This window comes from Sorghum bicolor, chromosome 9, assembly GCF_000003195.3.
Source record: "Sorghum bicolor cultivar BTx623 chromosome 9, Sorghum_bicolor_NCBIv3, whole genome shotgun sequence".
Lineage (NCBI taxonomy): Eukaryota > Viridiplantae > Streptophyta > Magnoliopsida > Poales > Poaceae > Sorghum > Sorghum bicolor.
Window position 1 is genome coordinate 55,030,119 of NC_012878.2, and position 26,153 is coordinate 55,056,271.

Sequence of the window (26,153 nt, forward strand, 5' to 3'; positions counted from 1 at the left end):
GGGGCGATTCTGATTCTTTGGGACCCCTCGAGACCTGTGCCAATACTCGGAAGACCTAAGCCTTGTTTTGTTGTGAATTGTTTTTGGTTTTAGCTACCATAGTACTTTCGTTTGTATTTGGTAATTATTGTCTAATTATGGATTAACTAGACTTAAAAAATTTATTTTGTAAATTACAGATAAATTATATATATATATATATATATATATATATATATATATATATATATATATATATATATACACACACTCCATGCACGTGTCATGGATTCAATATAACGAGAAATGCCCTAAAGTTGTGTGGGGCGACAAACAAAACGATACAAGTGTCTTTCTATAATACCATGATTAGAAAAAATAAAAATGATGATGTGAGTGTCTTACACTGTACTGTGTTTATTAAGAAAAAAATGCCGTCCGTCAGACTGACAGACTCTGCTGACGGCTGAATTCTGATTAGCTCTCTCTAAACCTGCGTCCTGACTTTTTCTTTTTTTGAGGACAAATGGGAGGAAGGCGCTACTCATTTAGCATTTTCGGCCCAACTACGGCAACCTTAGCGTAACAAATTGTGAGCCCATCTTGGCACATCCGGCCCACCCATGCGCCGATCCCGTGCACACGCCGTTTCGGCTCCTGGAACCGTGCCCATACGCCTTTTTATTCCGCCCGCCGCTTCGCTCACGGCTCACGCCGTTCCCCCCCTCTCCCTCTCCCTCCCCCGCCCCCTGCGCCCCACGCGGGAGAGGAGAGCCGCCGGGCCTGGAAGCCTTTCCGCGGCGCTGCGTCGCGAGCTCGCAGCGGTGAGTACCCTCTCCCCGGCTACCCCGTCCGTCGTCCCTCTCGCCTCTCCGTTTCCCCGCTGCGCGCGCGCCCGCGCGCGTCCCTCGCGTCCCTCCTTTGGCTGCAGTCAAACGCCGTGCTCGGAGCTCTGGATTCGCTAGCTGCGTCTCGCGATTTAGTTCCGCCAGGGGCAGCTTTCGCGGCGGTCTGTTCTGCTGAGGGAGCTCGGGGTCATGGTGTGGCACGATATGTGATTTCTGTCGGCGTTTGACGGTTTGAGCTCTGCTTCTGCAGCAATTCGTGGGGATAGGGGATTTCGGAGGGTGTGATATGGTTCGGTGCTGTGGCGTTCAGGATGTCGCATTGAAGAAGGGTATGGTCTCTAGGGTTCCGACGGGTTGTTTGGTCTGGGGAGCCGGACATATGGTGGGTTGGCTGCTCGCGAAACACGAAAGTCGCTCTCAGCCCACGGCCGGTTGCAATTTGCAACCCCTTTTTACTTAGCATAGGGGGAGAAACGAGCTTCCAGCTTGAATTTTGTGGATCCAGGGGTCCTCGTGGATATAGCTCTGCACGCTGTGGAAGTAGATGACCACCGGAGGGAAATCCTGGGAATTTGTGGCAGCCGCTGTGGAAGAAGTAGATGGCCACTGGATGGAAATCCTGGGAATTTATAGCAGCCGAACAATGCAGGTAGATTTGGGGCCAGATGTTTGGTGTGAAAGCAGTTCGTGTTTAGAACAACTGACCTATCTTGGCAGTAGGAAATAAAATCCAGCGCCATTATGAAAGGCAAATCATTACATGACTTCATTCACCCTATTATTCAAGATAATTCAGGATGCATAGAGATGGGACTAGTGTGTACAATGGATATACAGTAGTCGGCTCTGATTTTCTCTTTCAAATTAGATGCACTTTGGAAATGCTATGCCAAGGTCACCCCCCTCTACCAATAGAAATGGGGAGGGGTGGAGGGGCACCCAGCCTTGCATGGCACGCTGGGGAGTTGGAGCTCTGGACGTGCATGGTCGTGACATGTGGAAGCAGGAGATGAGCTGTAAGCTGCCTGTTTCTTGGCCAAGGTCATCGAGGCTTCAGACATCTTTTTCTGTGTTGTCGTCAAGCGAGATGTGCAATTGACTTGAGCTTACCCTGTTTTTTCATGCCTTTGTTTTCTTTCCTGATCTATCTTTTATGTTATAGAAGTTGCGAATACGTTATTGTTTTTGAAATGTCCGATTATAATATGCACCTCGTGTTAATTGTGGCTTGCTTGATTTTTTTTTCTATATGTAAGTTTTCTAGTAATACCTTTTTAATTACTATCTTTGTCCAGAACCCCATTTTTTTTAGTCCTTGCTGACATTACAAATTACAATGGTGCTTATGAAAATTCTATGGAACTCCTATTTAGATCCTAAGAAGTTATTGGTTCCAATGAGAAACGCACAGCTGTCTTTTTGTTTGTCATTTAAGTTGTGAAAAGTGTTATTCTTTTTTTTTTGTACGTACAGGATTTCAGGAAAGAGGCATAGCTACATGCACCTAACTCATTTAATGTTTGCTACATTTTTTACTGTAGTTCCTTTGTTTTTCTATACTATATACGTGATTCCTTTGTTATTTGTTCTTTGGCCACCATCTCTAAATTGTCATGCACAAGTCTAAAATTACAAACAAAAAAGAATGAGTATATAGTATGCTTTTGATATATAGTAAAAAATTATGATCTTCTACTAGCTGAATGCTTTACACATCCAGTAAAATGTTTTTCATATACAGTACAACATTGAGGTGACTAGAAATCAGAATGCGTGCCTAGAAAAAAGCAAAGCAAAAACAAAAATGGGAAAAAGGTGATGCAACCGCTTTCTGTTTTGATGGGAAGAAATGACATCTCAGCTGAAGGCTGAAGCTGAATGCGTGAAGGAAACGTTGGCAATGGGACGGGACATATGTTGCCTTAAGAATAGCCGAGCGTGTTCTCTAAGGGCTCTTTTTGCAGCTAATCACTTAACAGTGATGGATGTTCTTGCTCATTTTCAACTAAAAAGATCATCAGCTAGTCTAATAATTTTGAATAATGGAACAAACCAGACCTAGTTCAAATCAGGGGTGTGTAAGACTTTAATAGGTACTTGACTGTTGAGTCCATGTAACCATTATTCACTCATCTTTATTTCTTTGCTGTAGATTGCAGGGTGCTGGTGAATCTGGCTTGGCCACATAGAGCTTCTTTTTTCATCGTGGTCCTCAGGAAGACGTTTTTCTAGGACTGTTTTTTGTCTACTGTAAATTGATGAAATTTTGCTGAACATATACTATGGAAAAAAATACAGTTCACTGTCCAGTTGAGGGCAATGGTGAGATTGAAAATGGTGCGAGCTCTAGTCAGAATCCTGAGACTGTCTGTCCAGTTGAGGGCAATGGTGAGATTGAAAATGGTGCAAGCTCTGGTCAGAATCCTGAGACCCTTGAGCATCCAGTTTTGCTGTCTACATCTCAAACAGTGCCAAATAACTTGGGGATAAGGAAAAACTATAAAAGAACAGCAAACAGAGGTAAAAAAGGTTCCCAAGGACTAACACGTCAAGCATATACTTTGAGGTCATCTGATAATGATGTCAGGGTGCTTCGCTCCACATCAAGTTCAAAGACGACACCTACTGAGCATGTACAGACTCCAGTACAACCGGCTGCCAAGAGAAGAAAAAGGAGCAGAGCCTCAAACAAAAGTTCCACAGATGAGTTTTCACAAATTCGTAAACGGATTAGATACATTTTGAACCGAATGAATTATGAGCAAAGCCTAATTGAAGCTTATGCTAGCGAAGGCTGGAAAAATCAAAGGTTTGTCACTCTATATTATTATTTGAAATTTTGAGTTGCTAGCATCTTCTGAATTTAAATTCTTTTTCTCTTATATTATTAGTAACTAGTGTTACATGTGTTTAGAAGTCTGGTTCTTCATTACCTATGTGTTGCCAGGTTTACTGAATAGTGCTGCAAGGCCGTGTGTTATGTGCTAGCCAAAATCCTTAAGTTTCTTTGTTAACCAACCACAATAGTGTTGTGCTATAAAACTGACTAAATAGGTTTGGACTATTTTAGCTTAAATATGCTTGTCAAGTGTATGACATCCTTTAGCCCCCATCATTTTGCACCTGATTTCCCCTTCCATGTATTCATTTGCCTTATCAAATGATGATGGGGCTTTTGTATCACAATTCACACATGTTTTGCTGTCAGTGAAACCTTTTTGTTTCACCCTTTCTGATTCTGATATCATCCTGCCGTCACTGGTTACGTTCTCTCTATATACAACTAGTATCTCTGCATCTTCTCGCTGCCAGCCATGATGTGTGCTTGGTTCGGTTAAATTTATATTGGCTATTAGGCTCAGTTGCTGATCTGATGCACATGTGTTGTAAAAAAAAACTTCCTTCAACTTTGCATTAACAGACAGCGTCTTGGGATTTTGCTACTGCTGTGATATTTCTTTAGCTGTTGAGTTCATCACAAATTCTGTTGCAACTTAAAATAACTGACGTCCATGTACAAACGTGCAGTTTGGATAAGCTAAGACCTGAGAAGGAGCTTGAACGAGCAAAATCAGAAATCTTACGATGCAAATTGAGAATACGGGAAGTCTTCCAGAATATTGATTCTCTTCTCTCAAAGGGGAAAATTGACGAATCTTTATTTGATTCTGAAGGAGAAATATCTTGTGAAGATGTAAGTTAGCATGTAATTTTGATTCCATCAATGTTTCTGTATTTCCTAGTAATTGTGTTCTGTTATGTTCAGCATTTTCATCAATGACAATGTTTCATAAATCACAGATATTTTGTGCCACTTGTGGTTCGAATGATGCTACATTGGGTAATGATATCATTCTCTGTGATGGAGCTTGTGACAGAGGGTTCCACCAGAACTGTTTAAATCCTCCTCTGCGTACTGAAGATAGTAATATTCAACTTCCTCTTTCATAGTATCAGTAATTCTTGTTTTGACATTCATTCATGAGCACCATTCATTTGTAGTCCCCATGGGAGATGAAGGATGGCTCTGCCCAGCATGTGATTGCAAGATAGACTGTATAGATCTACTAAATGATCTCCAGGGAAGTGACCTCTCCATTGAGGACTCTTGGGAGGTATAAATATAAATTCCTTTTATTAGAATAGTAGCAATTTAAATTGAATTACATTCAACTCAGTAGTACATTTATTTTGCAGAAAGTTTTTCCAGAGGCAGCTGCTATGGCAAATGGCTCAAAGCAAGATGACACATTTGATCTTCCATCAGATGACTCGGATGACAATGACTTTGACCCCAATATGCCTGAAGAGCATGTGGTCAGTAAGGAAGAAGGATCGTCTGAAGACGAAGAGGATGAGGATGGAGGATCAGACTCTGATGACTCAGACTTTTTGACCTGTTCTGATGATTCGGAACCTTTGATGGACAAGAAGAAGGTTGATGACCTCGGGTTACCTTCTGAAGATTCAGAGGATGATGACTATGATCCAGCAGGTCCTGATTCGGATAAAGATGACGAAAAGAAGTTAAGTTCTGATGAGTCTGACTTCTCATCTGACTCAGATGATTTCTGTAAGGAGATTGCAAAATCTGGTGGACATGAAGAAGTTTCATCTCCTCCATTACCTGATGCCAAGGTGGGTGATATGGAAAAGAGCACTGCTCAGGCTAACGCAGCAAGTTCTGCTGATGACCCTATGGAGACTGAAATAGACCAGAGTGTGGTTTTACCAGTTTCAAGGAGACGGCAGGCTGAACGGTTGGACTACAAAAAGCTGTATGATGTATGCCCTCAACCTACATCTGTGCATATTTAAAACCTTTTTTTTGGTGTTTTAGTCTTGAATAACTCCTATTGTGTGTTTGTTTTTCATCCGGTCGATTGCTTCAGTTTCATAGAGGATCTAGGCAAATTCAAAAGTACAATTATGAGCTTAATCATGGAATGTGATCTTAGACATGTGCATAATCTAGTAGTCAATAAACTAGCATAATCGAGGCAAATTCAAAAGTTGTTGAAAAGACACATGCGCGATGACCTGTGCCTTGAATTTAGGTATTTTCAGAGGTTTCTTAGCTTATACCTATGTGCTGCTGCATTCAATCTTGATACTGATTTGCACAACTAAACACACTAGCCTTTTTTATCAACTCAACTGTATGTACTATGTCAATATTGCATGAGGTTATGAACTGTATATGCTCTTCAGTGCATGCTTGCATGCGAGAAGTTTGGTTTCTGATCATGACATATTCCTATTCTTGCTGGACTCTAGGAAGCATATGGTGAAGCATCATCTGATTCTAGTGATGATGAAGAATGGTCTGGGAAGAATACACCAATAAAAAGCAATGAAGAGGGTGAAGCTGATTCTCCTGCAGGAAAAGGCTCCAGAGTTGTGCACCATGATAATGAACTGACTACACAAAGCACTAAAAGAAGCTTGCATTCTCTTCGTGGTTCAGTAGATGAGAAACATGGAGACCTTACCTCTAATGGCAGCAACAGCGCAGCTAGGAAAGGACAATTTGGTCCAGTAGTTAGTCAGGTATCATTTATGATTCACAACAATTGGTTGCAGAATTAACCATTTTGGACTACTTTAATTGATCAAATAAGTTGATGTGCATCATTTTCCTTGCAGAAGCTATATGAACATTTTAAGACACAACAATACCCTAGTCGTTCTGTTAAAGAAAGCCTGGCAGAAGAACTAGGGTTAACATTTCGTCAGGTGGATTCCTATCATTTTCTAATTGCATGGTTCTCATGGTTATATTGGCATTGGATTTGACCATCTGTGCATTATGGTGACAGGTTAGCAAATGGTTTGAAAGTAGGCGTCATTTCGCAAAGGTAGCTTCTTCCAGGAAAGGCATCACTCCAGATAAGCATAGCCCCGAAAATACTAATAGCCCGGTGACACCCAGTATGCAACCTAAAGAACCTGAGGGGACTGTGATGGAAGAATCTAATGTATGCATAAATAGGGATGCCACCATCTCTAAAAAAGCGGCCTCTTCAAAAGTTGGATCAAGAAAGAACCTTGGCAAGAATTCCCCTGGAAGTGATGTGGGAGGGTCAAAAGTTGATTCTGCTGAGGATCAGAATCCGGGGCCTGACCTTGCAGCAGAGAAGGCAAGGCAAAAAGCAGTACAGCAGGAGTTGAAGAAGAAGAAAATGGGACGATGATGTTTGTAGACAAAGACATGAACCAGATTTTGGACTGCTCCTGAAATTTCCAGGTCGGGTCTGAATTCGCTGCAGCGCTATGGGCCTTGAAACTTTGTGTTGTATGGCTCTACATTGATAGCCAAAAAAAACATAGATATACCATTGCAAGTCAGCTAGCTCTCATTAGATCATGCCAGTCAACTAACAAGCACATCATTAAGTTTTTTTTTTCTGTGGAGGTTATTGCTTCCCGTTCTTAGCCAACTGAGAGAGCTTCCTCTGATTTCTGGGGCGCTCTATAGGAATTAGTTATCCTTCAGATTTATTTGTAGCGATTACTGTCATTGCAGGAAGGGCTCTATTGCAAAAGCCTAAAAGCTCCGTAACGACAGCAGGTTGCTGCTATGACAAGATGCAGAAGATGCGCTGTTTTCATCGATGTTGGTTTTCTTGTAAGATGGGATGTTGTACCAAACCTTGCGTAATGTGAGCAGAAGACTTTGTTCTGATTCAGGGATGTTTCAGTGTGCTTTGACTCTGATAGAACAAGATCGTTGCGCTTCTTTTTCGGTGACGCCAGTGTCCATGAGCTCCTGAGTCCTGTCCCTCCTATCACTTCGTACATGTTCTTGGGTAGTGCAGTATGTTACCCTTTCTCTGTCGTGCATTCCACTTGGCCTTTATTATTGGCGTCGATTTTCACTTGCACTGTAAGCTATGTTAGCTACGACGTCGTCTCTCATCCATGACGTGTTCGCTGAACGAGGAGTGTTTGGACTGTCGAGTTTTACAGAGCTGTGCGGCACAAACTTTGTGACAGTGTTAGCCTAGTTATCTTTACTTTGCTGTAATTGTTTTAATTACCTAATAGGTTCCTTGGCAGCCAAGTTGAATATGGTGCCTTGGCAACCAAGTTGCTGGTGGACAGCATCTCTAGTCTGTTAGAAGCTGTCAGGGTATGTTGGGGTGTTGTCTGCCCTCTAGGCTATATATGCAGCAGCCCCCTCACCTTTGTATTGTGTGGTTCTGGTTTTGCAATTCAATACAATCCAAGCGGCCTCTCTTGGCCAAGCTGCCCTCTGGCAGTTCAATCCTATGTTTGCAATTCAGTTCATGCCAACAATTGGTATCAAGAGCGAGGTTTAGAGATCCTAGAGGCCATGTCTACCTCAAGCCAGAGAGCCAGAGCAGCACAAGCTGCAGCCGCCGCCGCCGCAGGCGCCTACCCAGAGGCTGGCGCCGTGGTGAACCCAGGAGGCGATCGCGCCAGGCGCTTGGCAGCGGCAGAGGCCGCAGCCGCGCAGGCAGCACAGGCGGCGCGAGAGGCAGCAGCAGCAGCTCAGGAGGCGGCCGCCACGGCCGCGGCTCTCCGTGCGGAGGTGGACCGGGAGCCGCGCGTGTACGGGCGGAGGAGCCCTGATCCGCGCCGCGGGAGCCCGTCGCGGAGCCCTGAGCGGCATCGCCGGGCTCAATCTCCGTCGCCCGCTCGCCATCGAGGACGCGGAGGCCGTCGCGGATCTCCGGTGGTCCAGACGGTGTACAAGGACGGCGGCGCGGGGACTCCATGGCCGATGCTGACGAAGTCGAACTACCATGAGTGGAGCACGCTCATGCGACTCAAGATGCAGGCCCGCCAGCTCTGGGACGCCGTCGAGTATGGCGATCTCCCGTACCACGACGATCGGCGCGCGCTGGAGGCCATCATCTCGGGAGTTCCGCAGGAGATGCAGGTGTCGCTCGCGGACAAGCTCACCGCCAAGGACGCCTGGGACTCCATCGCCGCAGCGCGCATCGGCGTCGACCGCGTCCGCCGCGCCACGCTACAACGACTTCGCAAGGAGTGGGAGAACCTCTCCTTCCACCCAGGGGAGCACATCGAGGACTTCGCTCTCCGCCTCGCCACGCTGAAGCAGCAGATGATCCTCCACGGCGAGAGGAACATGGACGAGGAGCGAGCGGTGGAGAAGCTTCTTCGTGCTACGCCCAGGAAGTACATGTAGCTCAAGATCGCCATCGAGACCCTGCTCGACTTCCAGGACCTCACCATCGAGGAAGTCATCGAGAGGTTGAAGACGGTGGACGACCTCGACGACGATCCTGTGCACGAGCCCGCGTCCGTCGGCGGCAAGCTTATGCTCACAGAGGAGCAGTGGCTGGCGCGCCAGAAGAAGAAGAAGGACACGGGTGGCGCGGGCTCCTCCAGTGGCGAAGCACGTCGACGGCCGCGTGGCGGAAGGAAGCAGAAGGGCAAGACCGCCAAGGGAGGAGAACGTGATGGTGGCGGGCAAGGTGCGAAGGCAGGAGGCGTCGGCGGCGACCACAAGGCCAACCGCGACGACCTCTGCCTCAACTGCCGTCGCCCTGGTCACTGGGCAAAGGACTGCCCCGAGCCTCAGCGCGAGCGCCCCGAGCCTCGGCGCGAGCGTGGCGGAGCAGCCCACGTCGCGCAGGGCGATGACGGCGACGCGGTCCTCTTCCTCGCCCACGGCTTCATCGAGCTGGACGCGGACCGCGGTTTCTGCTCCAAGGCCGACATCGACATCAGCGAGCCCAGAGCACGCGCGTTCCTCAACAACGGCGGCGAAGATATGCTCAACGGCTCGTACCTCGACAGCAGTGCCACCCACCACATGACCGGACGTCGCGAGCTGTTCTCCGACCTCGACACATCGGTGCGCGGGACGGTGCGGTTTGGCGACGCGTCAAGGGTGGAGATTCAAAGCGTCGGCTCCATTGTGTTCCATGCGAAGAATGGTGAGCATCGCGTGCTGCAGGGCGTCTACTTCATCCCGGCGCTGCGCAACTCCATCATGAGCCTGGGCCAGCTGGATGAAGGAGGATCCAAGGTGGAGATCAACCATGGCGTGCTGCGCATCTGGGATCCACGCGGGCGTCTTCTGGTCAAGGTGAACCGCGGACCCAGCCGCCTCTACGTCCTCCACCTCGACGCCGCGCAGCCGGTCTGCCTCGCCGCAAGGAAGGACGACACCGACTGGCTTTGGCACGAGCGGTTCGGCCACCTCAACTTCGAGGCTCTGCACCAGCTCGGCCAGCACTCCATGGCGCGCGGGCTCCCTCTCATCAAGCATGCAGAGCAGGTCTGCGACACGTGCATCGTCGCCAAGCAACGCCGGCGGCCGTTCCCACAGAAGGCCCAGTACCGCGCCGAGGACCCACTGGAGCTCGTCCACGCCTATCTGTGCGGCCCGGTGACGCCAGCAACTCCTCGCGGGCGCTGGTACTTCCTCCTGATGGTTGATGATGCTTCGCGCTTCATGTGGGTCGCCCTCCACTCCACCAAGGATGCTGCAGCAGATGCTGTGAAGATGATCAAGGCGGAAGCAGAGAAGGAGAGCGGACACGCGCTGAAGGCTCTGCGCACCGACAACGGCGGGGAGTTCACCGTCGCCGAGTTCGCGGACTACTGCGCCGGCGAAGGTGTTCGACGCCACTTCAGCGCACCTCACTCGCCGCAGCAGAACGGAGTGGTTGAGCGCCGCAATCAGATTGTGGTTGCCACCGCCCGTGCGCTGCTGAAGCAGAGGAGGCTGCCGGCCAAGTACTGGGGAGAAGCGGTCGTGACGGCGGTACATCTGCTCAACCGATCGCCGACCAAGAGCTTGCTGGGCAAGACCCCGTACGAGGCCTGGTACGGGCGCGCGCCGTCGGTGAGCCATCTCAAGGTCTTCGGCTGCGTCGCCTACGTCAAGGACTTGGGTCAGTTGCGCAAGCTCGACGACCGCGGGAAGCCGGGCGTCTTCATCGGCTACGCAGAAGGGGCAAAAGCTTACCGGATCCTTGATCCGGCCACGCAGCGGGTCAAGGTAAGCCGTGACGTGGTCTTTGATGAAGGTCGCGGCTGGGATTGGTCCACTCCGGGCGCAGGATGCTCAGCAGCGGCAGGGAGCGAGTTCACCGTCGAGCTCTGGACGCCGGGGGATCAAGGAGGGGCTCCTGAAGATTCCTCGTCGGCAAGTCAAGCTCCGGGGGAGTTCGAGCAGAGAGAGCCAACTCCAATTGGGCCCTCTGCTCGGACATCGTCGCCATCACCAACGGCGCCACCACGCCCTGCTTCCCCTGCGCCACCATCGTCGGGCTCTGCTTCGTCTTCGACACCAGCGGCTTCATCAGGTCCAGCTGAGGACGGTGGCCGCGTCGAGTTCGTCACTCCGCTTGAAGAAGATGAAGACTGCCTCGACGCCTTCCACGACGATGATGAGCCACTGCGATATCGCACGGTGGGCAACATCTTGGGCGACTCGCCTACACCAGAGCCTCCCCCGCGCCTCTTCGCCGAGCTCCACCTGACGCACGCCGGAGAACCGGCCAGCTACGCCGAGGCCAAGGAAGACCCTGCCTGGCGAGCGGCAATGGAGCAGGAGCTTGCGTCGGTGGAACAGAACTCCACCTGGGAGCTGGTCAATCTCCCTGCGGGTCATCGCCCCATTTCTCTGAAGTGGGTGTTCAAGCTCAAGAAGAACGAGCTGGGCGCGGTGATCAAGCACAAGGCCAGGCTCGTGGCGCGCGGCTTCGTCCAGCAAGAAGGGATCGACTTCGACGATGCGTTTGCTCCAGTGGCACGCATGGAGTCTGTTCGGGTCCTCCTCGCGCTGGCGGCTCAAGAAGGGTGGCGTGTCCACCACATGGACGTCAAGTCCGCCTTCCTCAATGGCGACCTCAAGGAGGAGGTGTATGTGAAGCAGCCGCCAGGCTACACCGTCGCCGGAGAACAAGGAAAGGTCTACAGGCTGCACAAGGCTCTCTACGGCCTGCGGCAAGCTCCGCGCGCGTGGAACGCAAAGCTGGACGGCACCTTGAAGGCCATGGGCTTCCAGCAGAGCGCCCACGAAGCGGCGATGTACAGGCGGGGCAGTGGGCGCACTGTCCTGCTTGTCGGCGTCTACGTCGACGATCTGATCATCACTAGCGCCGAAGAAGGTGAAGTAGAGGCGTTCAAGGCTCAGATGAAGAAGACCTTCGACATGAGCGACCTCGGCGCACTCAGCTTCTACCTTGGCGTCGAGGTGCACCAGGATGCCACCGGGATCACTCTAAGGCAAACTCACTATGCCAAGAGGATTCTTGAGTTGGGAGGCATGGATGGCTGCAATCCTGCCAACACTCCGATGGAGGAGCGCCTTCGACTGAGCAAGAACAGCACAACTGCTTAGGTCGACCCCACTCACTACCGGTGCCTCATTGGAAGCCTGCGCTACCTGGTGCACACTCGCCCTGATCTGGCCTACGCCGTCGGCTATGTGAGTCGGTTCATGGAGCGGCCGACAGTTGAGCATCAAGGGGCAGTCAAGCGAATCCTGCGCTATCTCGCTGGTACACTTGATTTCGGCCTCCACTACACCAAGGCTCCAGGCGGCACTCGCTTCATCGGCTACACCGACAGTGATCTTGCCGGCGACGTTGATACGAGCAAAAGTACGAGTGGATCACTCTTCTTCCTCGGCCGCTGCCTGGTCAGCTGACATTCCATCAAGCAGAAGGTGGTGGCTCTCTCAAGCTGTGAAGCTGAATACATTGCTGCTTCCACTGCTGCTACTCAAGCACTGTGGCTGTCACGGCTGCTGGCTGAGCTCCTTGGCAGAGGTGTCGAGGTGGTGGAACTGAAGATGGACAACAAATCAGCACTTGCTCTGGCCAAGAATCCAGTCTTCCATAAGAAGAGCAAGCATATCAGGATCAAGTATCATTTCCTTAGAAGCTGCCTGGAAGATGGAACCATCAAAGCTGAGCATGTGTCTACTACTGATCAGCTCGCTGACATTCTGACCAAGTCTCTGGGCAAGGCAAAATTCCAGAAGATGAGGAGAAGAATTGGCTTGAGGCAGATCATCCCCAAGGCACACAAGGCTAAGGGGGAGAATTGACAGGGTTAGCCTAGTGTTAGCCTAGTTATCTTTACTTTGCTGTAATTTACTTTGCTGTAATTGTTTTAATTACCTAATAGGTTCCTTGGCAGCCAAGTTGAATATGGTGCCTTGGCAACCAAGTTGCTGGTGGACAGCATCTCTAGTCTGTTAGAAGCTGTCAGGTTATGTTGGGGTGCTGTCTGCCCTCTAGGCTATATATGCAGCAGCCCCCTCACCCTTGTATTGTGTGGTTCTGGTTTTGCAATTCAATACAATCCAAGCGGCCTCTCTTGGCCAAGCTGCCCTCTGGCAGTTCAATCCTATGTTTGCAATCCAGTTCACGCCAACACTTTGTAGGATTGCAAGTTCTGAAGTCTGCAGGCAGCTCTGGCTACAGGACTTCATAGGATCGCAAGTTCTGAAGAATCTAATAGCTAAGCGGCATTTGGAATCCATGCTGCTGCTGTAATCGAGTCGTCTGCTCGTCGAATGCTTTGTTTCGGCCAAAATCCACCCATTATTCAGCCAGTGTATAACGTGATGCCTTTCTCTGGTCCCATGTCCTAACGATGTGTCTTTTTTTTTCAACAGATAGTGGTGAGTCCTATCCGAAATTGCACGATCCCAGCATGGCAGCATCCCATGACCATGACGGTAAACCATGGGCTGGGAATCTGGGATTACTAATCACAATTCACAGGTGCAGCTAGCGGTCATTTTTCGAACGGAAAGAACACCGCGTCTCAACGAGTCCGTCTTCCTCGACACTGGAATCGCGGCTACGTACATCTTTAACGCCGGTCGGGCAGGGCAGCCCTCACGCGTACCAGCACGCCGTCATCAATGTCCCGAGGTTTCTTCAAGGACGCGAGCCGTGTGCCGGCCGGCTGTACGTTACTCTGGCTGCTGCACGGATGAAAAACGATCGGTGGGGCAGGCAAGCAACGAGCATCCCGTGTGGGTGTTGTGATCTCATGTAGCACATCGCTTTTAACTGCCGGTCTGTTTGCTCTGCTGAATCTGTCTTATATATATAATATAAGTGTTTTTCTCTCGTAACAAATTAGCGAATAGTATTTCCAATTATGATCTTTTAGATAAGCGAACATGATGATCTCTTGTTACGTATAGTACTAGCGCATCGGATTCTTTCACGCGATGGGTCGACGAGTCTACGAGAGTCGAGAGGCAGTGAAGTCACGGTCACGGTCCATGAGCAGCTAGCACGTAGCAGTTGTTGTTGGGCGAGCGATCAGAGGTCGCAGCTAGGAGACGAGCCCGGCGCTGAATTTCTCCGCGGGCCCGCGGTAGCCATCGCCGAAAGCTCGAATCGCACATCGTCTGGTCCTCCACCTCCTCCGAGGCTGCTGGCTGCATGGTCCAGCTCCAGCCCGAGCATGACATGAGGGACGTAGAAGCCAAACGAGTCAACAGATTCCATGGCCGCGTCCTGCGAGCGTGACACAATTGACACTTGTCGGTCTGCATGAGAAGTAGACTCGAGAAAGTGTGGCAATGCAACGTGCCAGGAGGAGGAGCTAGCTACCAGCGGGTCATCAGATGAGTGAGTGAGGAGCAGCTCGAGCTAGGAGAGGTAACAAAAGCTGGCCTGCTGGTCTGGTAGGCTATCTATCGAACCGATAGACAGTGCACAGCTGCTGTCTGGTCTGACAGTCTGAGCGAGGAGCGGGGATTTGAGGTAAGGTTGGACAGCAGGAATGGTCCATCTGAGAGAGCCCGGAGCACCATATTATGGTGAAGGTTAGATGTGGAAACAGCTTAGATTTGGTTGCACGATTGCCTTTACGCTGGTCAAAAAGAGAGGCTTACTGTATTAGGCAATGGCCCCAATACCCACAAAGGCTACTAGGGTAACGCTGATTATTCTCGCCTCCAGTTCACCTCAACTTTTCTTCTAGAAATTAAAGTAGAACTGCCTAGACAAATGGAGCTGGCCGGCCGGGGCCCCGCCACGCAAGAAAGCAGCAACAAAATCCGGTCCGCTCCGTATATATGTGTTGAAACTTCAAAGAGCACGTAATGCTTTTGACCTTATAAAAGAGGGTTAGTTGGGTGCAAGTAATTAACAAGAAAAAAAAATAGCAGTAGCGGTGTACTATAGTTGAAGCGATTAGTGAACGATACGAGGCTGGTTGAAGCGACTCTCCCGGACCGCGCGCACCGTGACCACGTACGAGCAGCAGAGACCGGCCGGAGCGAGTGGTTCCAGCGGCCTGCACTGCACGGTCGGTCGGCTCCATTCGAAGGCTCCGTCCGTCCACAGCCACAGACCACATCGCGCACGGCACGGTGGAGGGGAGGGGAGGACGCCGGACCCGCGCCGGCACCACCGCACGCATCAAACGACAGGAACGCGGTGCGAGTCGGCAGCCAGCCGCTTTGCGTTGGTTGGCTCGTTTGACCCGGGGACTGGACTGGACTCGTTTCGCCGGCCGCGGCAAATGATTAGCCCCGCGAAAGCGAGGCCCTCCGTCGTCGTCGTCCTCCTCCTCCCGGTGGCGACCGCACCGCACCGCACCGCACGCTGGAAGGAAACGGATGGATGGAACGCACGGGGCCCCGCCCCGGATTCGGCGATCTCCCCCACACCCTCTGGTGCCCCGTGATGTGGCCGCACGAAGACGCACGGCGTCCGGAGGACGCCTCGGCTGCCGCTGCCGCTGCCGCTGCCGGCCGCGGATTCCCACCTCCCGTATGTGCCAGCCCGTCCGTCACCAACGTACCACCACCACCGGTTGGATCGGAGCGTGCAAGACCCGGTGCCCGGTGAGACCAGAACAACCACGCTACCCACTCACCGCGTGATTCACAGGTCGATCGCCGTGCGTGTGTTCCATGGAAGTTCGTTCGTTCATGCGCAGGCTACAAACACAAAAGGCGAGTATAAAAGGTTGACCCGTCCGGTCCGGTCCGATAGTATCGAGGCCTTGTTTACTTCTAATTTTTTTTGCAAAATATGAATAGTGATGTTTTCGTTTGTATTTGATAAATATTGTCCAATTATAAACTAACTAGAGTCAAAAGATTCGTCTCGTCAATTTCGACCAAACTGTGCAATTAGTTTTTATTTTTCGTCTATATTTAATACTTCATACATGCGTTTAAAGATTCGATGTGACGAGAAATCTGAAAAATTTTACAAAATGCCCGAGTGGCGTAAGCAAACAAACATTGACCCAAACCCGATGACGGGCCCGGACGGACGGCGGTTGGAGTCGACACGACCACCGCAGCCGCAGCCAGCCACACACGCCGCTCGTGCCTCTCAACCGGACACGCCACGGAACGTTTTGTTTTTTGTTTTACATATATATCCGGCCGGGGACGGTCGTCGTGGCCAGCAGCATCATTTTCGTTCCCCCGCTTTCTTTCCTTCTTTTGGGGCCGCACGCAATTGGCGTGCGTGCGCCTTTTCCCGTCCCGCGGATCGGCCGGTGCACGGGCAGTTCGGGCGCCGGTGGTGGTCAGCCGGTCAGGTGCGCCGAACAGGCCGCCGGCCAGAAGATCCGGCTGAGGAGCAGGCGCCCATTTTTGCCAGTCGCCGCTGCTGGAGCGTGGAACAGGATGCTCGCTTTCTGCGTCCGTCTTTCCATCGTGCGCCGGGGATTCGAAGCAACGCCGTTCAGTTCTTTCAAAGGTCACGGATCTTTTTTGTGTGTGTGTGTGTGTGCGCGCGCGTGTGTGCTGGTCGTGAACGCGTCGAGATTTGTTCAGTATTGTATTTGCAGCAAAGCGAGCACTGCTTTTTTTTTCGTTCAGGAGGAGATCAGGACTGACTGACACTGACTGGTTAGCATATATCCGTTGTAGTATACTCTCAGCATGAACAGCGCACTGTCACAGCACGAACGTTTGCAGTGCTAGCTCTCTATTACACTAGTAGGAGTACTTGCATTTACGCCGCTGTTACGGAATACCGGTACGGGCTGTCCTCACTAGCGCACTAATACTAGAATTAAGACGGACATAATTCGGGGAAGGGATGTCCTGGGAAGGCCATCAATACGACCGTTACCAACATCGCATTCTCCAATCTCCAGTGACGAGAGTGAGCAGACAGAGAGTGTGTCCGCAGACCACAGTCGTCCTCGATCTACCCTGTGATTGCTACTACGGCGCAGTAAAATTTACCGTGAATTCACCTGATCGTTCCACTTGAATACATTCTTATTTTTCCCTTTTTTTTTTTGATGATGAAACGGATTCAGCTAGGGTAAATTCGGCATTATTCAGAGGTGGTAATGAATGCCCGTGTGAAACCGTTACAGAGCTTTGTCCGATCTACCGGGGGCCGCTTGTCGATTCATCCGGCCTTACCTTACCCCTGCCTTCAAAATGTGACAGCCACAGCCAGCAGAAAACCGCCAGTTCCATGGGGGTAATCAGTTCAACACCTTCAGCAGAGTCCAAACCCCCCAAGAGGTTAGGACAACAAAGCTTGGTCGCAACCACACGTAAAACAGGAGGTGCGGTTCAAGTTTCTACTAGTAGTACCAACTAACAGCGATACCTTTCTGTCCTCCGTTTCATTATTACAGTAATTTATTATTTACAAATGCGAAAGGCATTGACTCGGCAGACGGCAGCGACCGGCAGGCACAGCACAGGCTTCTCCGCCCGCCTTCAGCAAAAGTCTCGTGACGACGCCGGCGGAAAAGCACGAGCGCACCACCACCGCGCCCCGCCGGCTTTCTCTTTCTCACTGCTTCCACTTTCTGAATTCCCAACCTTCGTTCATGCACCTTCCAGTACCAGGGCATGCTGCTAGTGCTAACGACATTTTTGATATTTTGACGGCTAGTTCTATAGTGTTTTTATTTATATTTGATAAATATTGTTCAATTAGGATGAATTAGGCTTAAAAATTCGTCTAGTAAATTATAAACAAACTGTGTAATTAGTTTTTATTTATTTATACTTAATGTTTTATGTATTTGTGTCATAAAATTTGATGAGACTAGAAATCTAAAAAAAAATGTATTTTTTTTGGAACTAGGCCCTTATAGTATTTTTACTGTTGTTTTTTTAAAAAATATCCCTATAGTGGGAGTGCTAGGCTGGTACGGCGAATAGCCTTGACAACGAGGCAGCCTGTGCAGTGCCGACTGCCGCCGAGAGCTGCGACTCTGCGAGTGCACTGCTGCGCAGTCACGGCTCACGCGCCTCGCGGCACAGGCGACGGAGGGATGTTTGGTTGTTAGGGCATTAGTCTACCATAACTAACTTTAGGTAAGTGTGGTAAGCCATAAAAAGTGTAGCTAGTAAATTGGTTACCACATTTTGTCATATCTAAAGGAATCTTGCCACACTTTTTAACTCTATGACCTGTAGAGTCTAAAAAAATCATGCTTAAGCTTAGTTGTCAACCAAACATGAAACGATCTAGATTTTCACGAAGGGAAATCCCCAGATTCGAATTGTAAAACGAATTAACGCGCGAAGGAGTCAATTCGAAATACCCGAATTTCAGCTGTTATACAAGTCATACACGAACAAAAGAGAGTATAAGAGGGGTTTACTCATTATTACATCGCCACTTGGCGGAATCACACTCACACACACAACATACGGAACAGCATCGGGTAGATAGCGAAGGCGCGAACTCCGGATCCTCCAAACTTGAGCGCAGGATGAGACACCTACTCCTCCCAATCGTCGCCCGCGTAGTCGTACTCAGGCTCGGAACCTGCTGCCAAAGTATCAGTACGATTTGTACTGGCCACTGGCTCCCACCCTATGCTTTTTGCGAAGCTTTGTGGTAGGTGGAATGCAAGGGTTTGAATCAAAAGACCTAATATATGGCTGTAGTTTCCTATGCGAATACGTCAAGTTTTATAATAATAAGTCAACTTTTATTCCAACACCTTTCACACACATTCTCCCATCCCAGCACACACATCTCACCACACTCTCACTCACTAGGCGGCAAGGACGACTCCCGCTCGTGCCTTGCCTCAGCGGCCAACGCCGGATCCAACACAAACCCAGGGGAAGGTAGAAAGGACTCCTCTCTCTAGTCAAGTGAAGCGGAAACATAGGAAAGGTCCATAGCCGCGAACGGCATATATATCGATCGATCAACCAGAAACTCTGCAGAGGTTTACACCACCCACAAGATCACCATCATCGACGTTGTACATCGTCTAGGCTGATACCGGGCTGCCTTCCAACTAAACACGATGCCACCCTACCACTCAGAACTGGGGCCATGCCGGAGTACCACCGGCATGCTGAGACTGTGAGACGTAGTACCGGGCCCCCAAGGTCACTACGCTGTCTTAGGAGGGTGTGGGTCTCATGCCCGTACCTCCCTACACTGTCCGCTAACAACCTAGTAGTAGTGGCACCGCCCTAGCTGGTCGTACATCCGTCCCCCTCCCATGAAGGCGAGTGAGGGTGTAAGGATTCCTACGAACCGGTTCCCAGAACTCATGAGTCCTTAGGAGGACCGAACAGGACAACTTCACGTGGGGTCGGCTGATGCCCCGCTCATCGGAACACCCAGTCACCCCGTGCTAAACAGCACCTCCCATCCCGGCGCTTCGTCCCACGAAGACACTCCACTCCGGGACCTCTCCCTGTCACGTGTGCCCGCCACAGGCATCTCTCTTGGGAAACGCCCAGGTAGCATTTCCCGGCAAGACTCGTCCCCAAGACTCGTCGTACATTCCTGCTCGGTCGACTCAACCCTCACCACACACCCAAAACACACGCCAAGATCTCCCCAAAATCCGATATCGGCATTCCATGCCTTAACCAACCCAACAACTGTCCACCAAGCATCACATCACAGATATAATGCAGAGTAGAGTACCAGTAGTAAAATGCGAACTTCTAACCTAACTGCGGGTAAGCAAGGGTAGTAGGTTACGACAAGGTAACGGCTCACAAGCATTTTCTACCATGCATCCTATCTCAGATTATTGCATAAAAGTAAAGCGCTAGCTTCTACATTCATGGCATGACTAATAGGATTCTACGAGGTTGGGTGGGACGTGGCACCTGGCAAGTCGTCCTCGAGCTCCTCAGTGTAGTCGGGGTCGTACTCCTCAGTCGTCGGCTCCTCCGGGTCTGTCAAACGAGACATATGGTCGCAATAAGCGACTCCTATAGATATCACAAAAATCCAATAGAAGAATCGAAAGAACCAAATGCACTCATAAATAAGCCTAAGACGTAGAGCTTCTTTTTATAAGAATTTAGATACTTGGTTTGTATTTTTCGGAATCCATTTGGGGTTTTAAAAGATTTATGCAAGCTATAAACTTGGAAAAAGAAAAGAAAAAGGGGCAGGGAGACAGATCCGCGGTTTGGGCCTCAAACCAGCCCGCGCGGCGGCGAGGGGGGGTGGAAAGCCGCGGCGGCTTGGTGGCTCGGCCCAGAACAGCCTGGCGCGGCGGCCTGCTTGCTGGGCTAACACTGCTGGGCCTTGGCCTTGTGCTGGGCCGGCCCAGCGACCAGGTAGCAGGGGTGCGGGAGCGGTGCTGGGCCAGGCTCGCGGTGCGTGGACGGCCCGAATCTTTCCCCCTTTCGGTCCAAGACGCACCGAGAGCAGTCGGGGGCTCTCCCCCTCCTTCTCCACGGCATCCAGGGGCAGCGCGGCGGTCTGGCGACGCTCCGGCGACCACCTCGCCCGGCCGACGCCTCCCCTTCCCAAACCCAGCAGCGCACCCACTCATCCTTCCACTGCGCGAGTCAAGGACGTTCTTCTCCCTCTCCATGCGTTCTTCTGTGTCTTTGAACGCGCCGTGCCGTGACAGAGACCCGCCATGGCAGGCACGCGGCTGCGTCTCGTGACCAGGTGCCCTCCGTGCTCTCCTCTTGGCTTTAGCATGCGCATGGTGTGCCCTAGGTCGGTGCGAATCCCCCTGCGGCATTCGGGGCTCTCTAGCGCTGCTCCTAGGCCAGAACGGGGTGAGTGTAGTGGGGTGTCCGCGTTCACGGCGATCGCGGCGCGGACGTGCCGGTCTGGACGTGCGCAGCGCGTCGAGTCGAGCGCACGGGCGGTGTTTGCGCGAGGCAGGCGTGAAGGCGGGTGCGAGGGACGCGCAAAGGTTGTGCCTTGGTCCTTCTTCGGCTTGTTCGCCGTGGCGGCTTCGGTGGGTGTTCGGGCCGTGACGCCGGTGTTCTCGCGCCCTCGCGGCTTAGCGGGGCCGCCCTTGCTTGCATCGGTGTGGGTGCGTTCGTGTGCGAGTGAAGGGGGAAAAGGCTTCACCTTGGCTAACTCCCCGGTCCGGGTGCCTTGGTGGTCGCCGTGGTGCGCTTCATGGCGTCGGGCATCATTCCAGAGAGGACGAACTCACCGTGGTGGCGGTGCAGGCCGGATGGTGGTGCGGTGGCGGGGCGGTGCAGTGTCGATCGAGAGGCCGTGCCGGTGTTCGCAGTGCCGAGCCGGAATTCCGTCGCGGGGAAGAGGAAGAAGTCGGCGCGGCGATCTCCTCTGCTCCGGCGGCTTGGGCGGCTCGACGGCGCGGACGCTCTTCCTCCTTGCTCCTCCCTCTGGTGTGGCGCTTGGCGAGCGGTGTCTAGACCGCAGCGCGGCGGCGGAGTGGATGCGAGGCGCGCTAGGGCTCGAGGAATCGGATTTTATAGCCGACCTCGATCATGGTTCGCGGCGGACGGCGGGGACGACATCTGGACACGTGTAGGGCTTCGGCGTCCCCTAGGCTAGGGTTCGGGGGCGCGGGGGTGGTTGCAAGCGTCCGGGTGCCTCCCACTTCGAACGCGTCCGGTCAAAAGGCGAGCGCAGTGTCGTCACCGTGTGCAGGGGCGCTGGGGAAGAAAAACAGAGGAGAGGGGGAAAAAGGTAGGAGATGACAGGCGGGGGCCACCTGTCATCTGCGCGGGGTGGTTTCTGGGCGCGGCCGGCTGCTCGGCTTGCGGGCGTCCGTGCGCGGTGTGGAGCGCGTGCTGGGCCGCGCGCGCGGTGCTTGCTGGCGCGGTGCTGGGCTGGCGCTGGGCCGCGGCAGAGTGCCCTGCTGGGCCGCGACGGCGCCTGGGCTGCTGGTGACGCGAGCGCGGGCGGGGTGCTGCGTGCGGGCCGCGCGCTGGTGCTGGGCCGCTGTCGGGCCGCGGGTGGGGCAGCGAGCTGGGCTGCGAGCTGCTCTCGGGCCAGATTTGCTTTTCATTTTTCCAGCCCTAGCTTCATCCGTTTTCTAATTTCTGCTAAGTCTATTCTCCAACCCCTTGATTCCCTAATTGCCTAACTTAGTTTCCAACTTGAGCACTAGCCAAGGGTCGGCTTTTGAAGAGAAAACACTAGTTAAATAAAGGTTATTGATTTTATTACTCATCACATAAAATCAATAAAAGCCAAATCATACGTTGAATTAAATATGCATATGCTCAAATTTTAAATAGGCCCTACTTGTGCATCTACAGGGTGTTTTTCCTAGTATGAATTCATCAAACAAGGGTTATTTTTAGAAAAAAATTTCAGGTGGTATTTTTTTTGTATTTTTAGGAAAATTTCTGGATCGTTACAAAACACTTATCAATTTAGTCAACCTTGCCTAAGTTAAAGTGTGGCAACACCCACAGTTACGGCCGAAGCCAGCGATCGTAGCAAGTACGACGAGGCCCGCCGTGGGCGACGTCGCCGGACGCCGACGCGGACGCGACAGAACAGAGCATAGAGAATCTGCGGCCCACCGGCAGGGATGGGACAGCCGCTGCACCGGGTCAAGGCTAGGTTATCTAATGTTTAGTTTGCAAAAATTTTTAAGATTTCCCGTCACATCGAATCTTGGTCGTATGCATGGAGCATTAAATATAGACGAAAATAAAAACTAACTGCACAGTTTACCTGTAATTTGTGAGATGAATCTTTTAAATCTAGTTACTCTATGATTAGACAATGTTTATCAAATAAAAACGAAATGCTACAGTATCCAAAAACAAAAAATTTTGCGAACTAAACAAGGCCAAGTCAATGACTGCCGCATTTTCTTCGCTTTTCCTTTTTCTCGGCACAAGGATCTTTTTTCTTTCCTTTGGGCCTTGTGTAGTTTAAAAAATTTTGAGAAATCGATATTATAACACTTTCGTTTATATTTGACAAATATTTTTTTAATCATAAATTAACTAGACTTAAAAGATTCGTCTCGTCAATTCCGATCAAACTGTGCAATTAGTTTTTATTTTCATCTATATTTAGTACTTCATGTATGTGTCTAAAGATTTTGATGTGATGAAGAATCTAAAAAATTTTGCAAGGTTTGTTGGGAAAACAAGGCTTTGGACACCACTGTTCCGATTCCCAAGCCATGCTCGTGACAGAACGAATTCACTGTACGCATCTCTCTCCTTCCCGGTTTTTTACTACCAGGGCCTTGTTTTTCCAAAAATTTTGTATTTTTTTCAAAATTTTCGGTTCCATCTTAAATATTTATAAATAAAAAATAACTAATTATATAGTTTACATATTATTTGCGAGATAAATATTTTAAGCCTACAAACAAAAATGTAACAATGTAAATTTTGCATTTGCAGCTAAACAAGGTCCAGTTGTTCCACATGGAGCAAGATTTGACACGTTCGAATGTTACAAGACGATTAGACTTACGTACGTGAAATCCCAGGCGTAAAATTTGACTTGGCACGGTCACTTTTGGTTTGGCCAATTATGGTATTTCAAATGTTAACATATTTAATATTTATTATGTCTCTATATAAATAGATTTATTATATAAAAAAATCTACTGTATAATTAGCCTATCTACTCAGTATTAAATGTTAGTATCTTTTTAGATTTGGTCAAAATAAGAAGTAGCTTTTTTCAGAGTGGGTTCATGGTATAAAGATATACCAAAAAACAGAGGAAACCGCACATAGAAATAGGAGTAGAATAGTGCACGAAAAAAAGGCAGTGAGTCATGACTCATGAGACAAAAACTGAAACAGAAAACCAGCAAGAAATTTTTAAAAAGCAACAAAATCTGTGATGAGAGAGAAGAGGAGAGAGGACTGACTGCATCAGGCAATCAGGCAGGCTATTCTAGAGAGAGAAAGAGAGAGAGGAAGAAAAGAAAGCATCCCACACCCAGGCCCACGCCACCTATACATCACCTCTAACCTCCCCTTCCTCTTCTTATTCCCCACTCACCTCTCGTCTCCCCACTGACCCTCTCCGTGAAACCAACGCCCCCCCAGCGCCCGCCCGCGAGCGCGCGCGCGCACGAGAGAGACGAGACCCACCGCGAATGGAAGTTGCTGCGGCGAAGCAACTCCTCCCCATGGCGCGGGGGGTCCCCAACTCCCCGTCCTCCTCCACCTCCTCCTCCTCGCCCTCGTCCGCCGCCTGCGCCTCCCCGTCGCCGCGCCAGCAGTCCCAGGCGCCCGTGCCGCCGTCGCCCAAGCCCGTGCCGCGCATCATCGACACCACGCCGTTCCCCACCACCTTCGTGCAGGCCGACACCGCCAACTTCAAGCAAGTCGTCCAGAGGCTCACCGGCTCCGACACGCCGCCGACGCCGGCGGCGGCCCAGCAGAAGCCCGCCAAGAGCAGCCACGGCCATCACCACCACCACCACCACCACCACCACGGCGGTGGCAGCGGCCTCGCTAGCGGTCCCAAGAAGCCGGCCTTCAAGCTCTACGAGCGCCGGATCGGCAAGAACAACCTCAAGATGATCGCGCCGCTGGCGATGGCAGCGGCCGCGGCCGCGGGCGCGTCGCCGAGGAAGGCGGCGCCGGAGGTGCTGTCGCCCAGCGTGCTCGACTTCCCGTCCCTGGCGCTAGGGAGCCCCGTCACGCCGCTGCTGTCCGACCCCTTCAACCGGTCGCCGCCGTCGGCGGGCGAGGAGGACGAGGCCGCCGAGCGCGCCGCCATCGCGCGGAAGGGCTTCTTCCTGCACCCATCGCCGAGGGCCGCCGCCGAGCCGCCGCGGCTACTGCCGCTGTTCCCCGTCACGTCCCCCAGGGTGGCGCCCTCACCCGCCGCCGCGCCGTCGCCGTTGCAGTGATCGGGCGGGCACCCCGCGCCGCCGGAGAATTCCTAGTACCGCGTGAGAATACTTGTTGTTTAATTTTAACTCCTTGGTGCGCTGCGTGATGTAATTTTTGCTCATGGTATTGGACTCTTGAGCGATCGCCAAGAAACGGAAACAAAGATCACACTCTTGAGCTTCTTCTCCTGGTGACCTCTGCTGTTTCTACTTTCTGCATAATCTGCCATTGACGCTCTCCATTTCCATCAGTTACTCCACCAGAAACAACACCAAAAAAGCTTCCTTTTTGTCAAGGGCGAAACGACGCATGCATGATCTCGTCGAATTCTTGCAGTTTTTAGACGTCTTCCTGATCTAGCAGTCTGACAGGGACGTAGTTCCCGTCGAGCAACTGTAATTCTTAGAGTCACTGATCAGCTCGAAACGAAGCTGAAATAACACACAAAGGGAGATGATCTATAGAATTTTGTTTATGTTTCAGTAGTAGAACAATTTCCATTTTTTTTAAAGAGACAAAGGCTGATAAGAATTAGTCAGTCAACAAAGCATTAATCTGCGGCGGGCAACAATGGCATTTCCACCTAGCAGCATCAATCAGGCAACAGTGGTTGGCCGGTCCAGTTGACCATCTCGCCTTGGGAGTTGTGGTGCGCCGGCCGCTCGCGACCGATGCCCGCCACTCCAACCATCTGGAACGCTTTACTGCAGCACCCGTGGTCTCACACTAGTAGCTCTCAATTTCCTTTTAATTTTTTGAGACGCAGAGCTCTGGATTTCTGATACACCAGGAGGAGTATATTGTAGCTGCACAATAATGCCAACGAAAGAATGATGGAGCCCATGGGAGGGCGCAAAGAGGGGGAAAAACAGAAAAAGAGATGGAGACCATTCCTCCAAGGGACAGACCAACACGGAGAGCCGTGGGACCCAGACGGTGGACCGTTCAGACCAGCTGTCCGGAGTAGAATGGACGCCACGGAGAGTGGCAGGGATACGTCCATGCAGTCCGTCCACCACGCTCGCTCTCGCTCCCAGTCAGAGTCACGCCTCGTTTCCGCTCGCCGTCCCGTCTCCTTCCAACGACCCGTGAAGGCCGTGACCGCGAGCGGAGCCCCCCCGTCCCTGCGCTGTAGGGGTAGGGCCCAACCCAAACTCGCATGCAGCACGGTTCGCGACCTCTAGACGTGGACCGGCCGGCGGCAGCTGGTAGTGGTAGACCGGCCGCCGCCGGCGTGCAGCGTGCTTCGTCGTCGTCTCACCGTCGCGCGCCACGTACGTCTCTCGATCGGTTTCTGAACTTCCGGCTCCGGTCGTTCC

The 26,153-nt window shown here is 51.3% G+C and overlaps 3 protein-coding genes across 3 annotated transcripts; all 3 read left to right on the forward strand.

Annotated features, from left to right (window-relative positions):
• On the forward strand, positions 681–7,520 carry LOC8067527 (homeobox protein HOX1A). Its single transcript, XM_002440043.2, has 9 exons — positions 681–803; positions 2,980–3,636; positions 4,356–4,521; positions 4,629–4,752; positions 4,830–4,942; positions 5,025–5,612; positions 6,105–6,377; positions 6,474–6,563; positions 6,647–7,520. The coding sequence occupies exons 2-9, from the start codon at positions 3,110–3,112 to the stop codon at positions 7,019–7,021; spliced, it is 2,256 nt and encodes a 751-aa protein (XP_002440088.2). The 5' UTR covers positions 681–803; positions 2,980–3,109; the 3' UTR covers positions 7,022–7,520.
• Positions 8,164–9,021, forward strand: LOC110430484. The gene has a single exon (XM_021448196.1). The coding sequence runs from the start codon at positions 8,164–8,166 to the stop codon at positions 9,001–9,003; it is 840 nt and encodes a 279-aa protein (XP_021303871.1). The 3' UTR covers positions 9,004–9,021.
• Positions 23,959–25,300, forward strand: LOC8082986 (VQ motif-containing protein 4). The gene has a single exon (XM_002440044.2). The coding sequence runs from the start codon at positions 24,090–24,092 to the stop codon at positions 24,849–24,851; it is 762 nt and encodes a 253-aa protein (XP_002440089.1). The 5' UTR covers positions 23,959–24,089; the 3' UTR covers positions 24,852–25,300.

Bases quoted from the DNA above. Each gene is read 5' to 3' on its own strand.
- LOC8067527 (XM_002440043.2), top strand. From the start codon at position 3,110: ATGGAAAAAAATACAGTTCACTGTCCAGTTGAGGGCAATGGTGAGATT. The intron at 3,637-4,355 runs GTTTGTCACTCT...ACAAACGTGCAG, and splicing joins GAAGGCTGGAAAAATCAAAG to TTTGGATAAGCTAAGACCTG. The intron at 4,753-4,829 runs GTAATATTCAAC...ATTCATTTGTAG, and splicing joins TCCTCTGCGTACTGAAGATA to TCCCCATGGGAGATGAAGGA.
- LOC110430484 (XM_021448196.1), top strand. From the start codon at position 8,164: ATGTCTACCTCAAGCCAGAGAGCCAGAGCAGCACAAGCTGCAGCCGCC.
- LOC8082986 (XM_002440044.2), top strand. From the start codon at position 24,090: ATGGAAGTTGCTGCGGCGAAGCAACTCCTCCCCATGGCGCGGGGGGTC.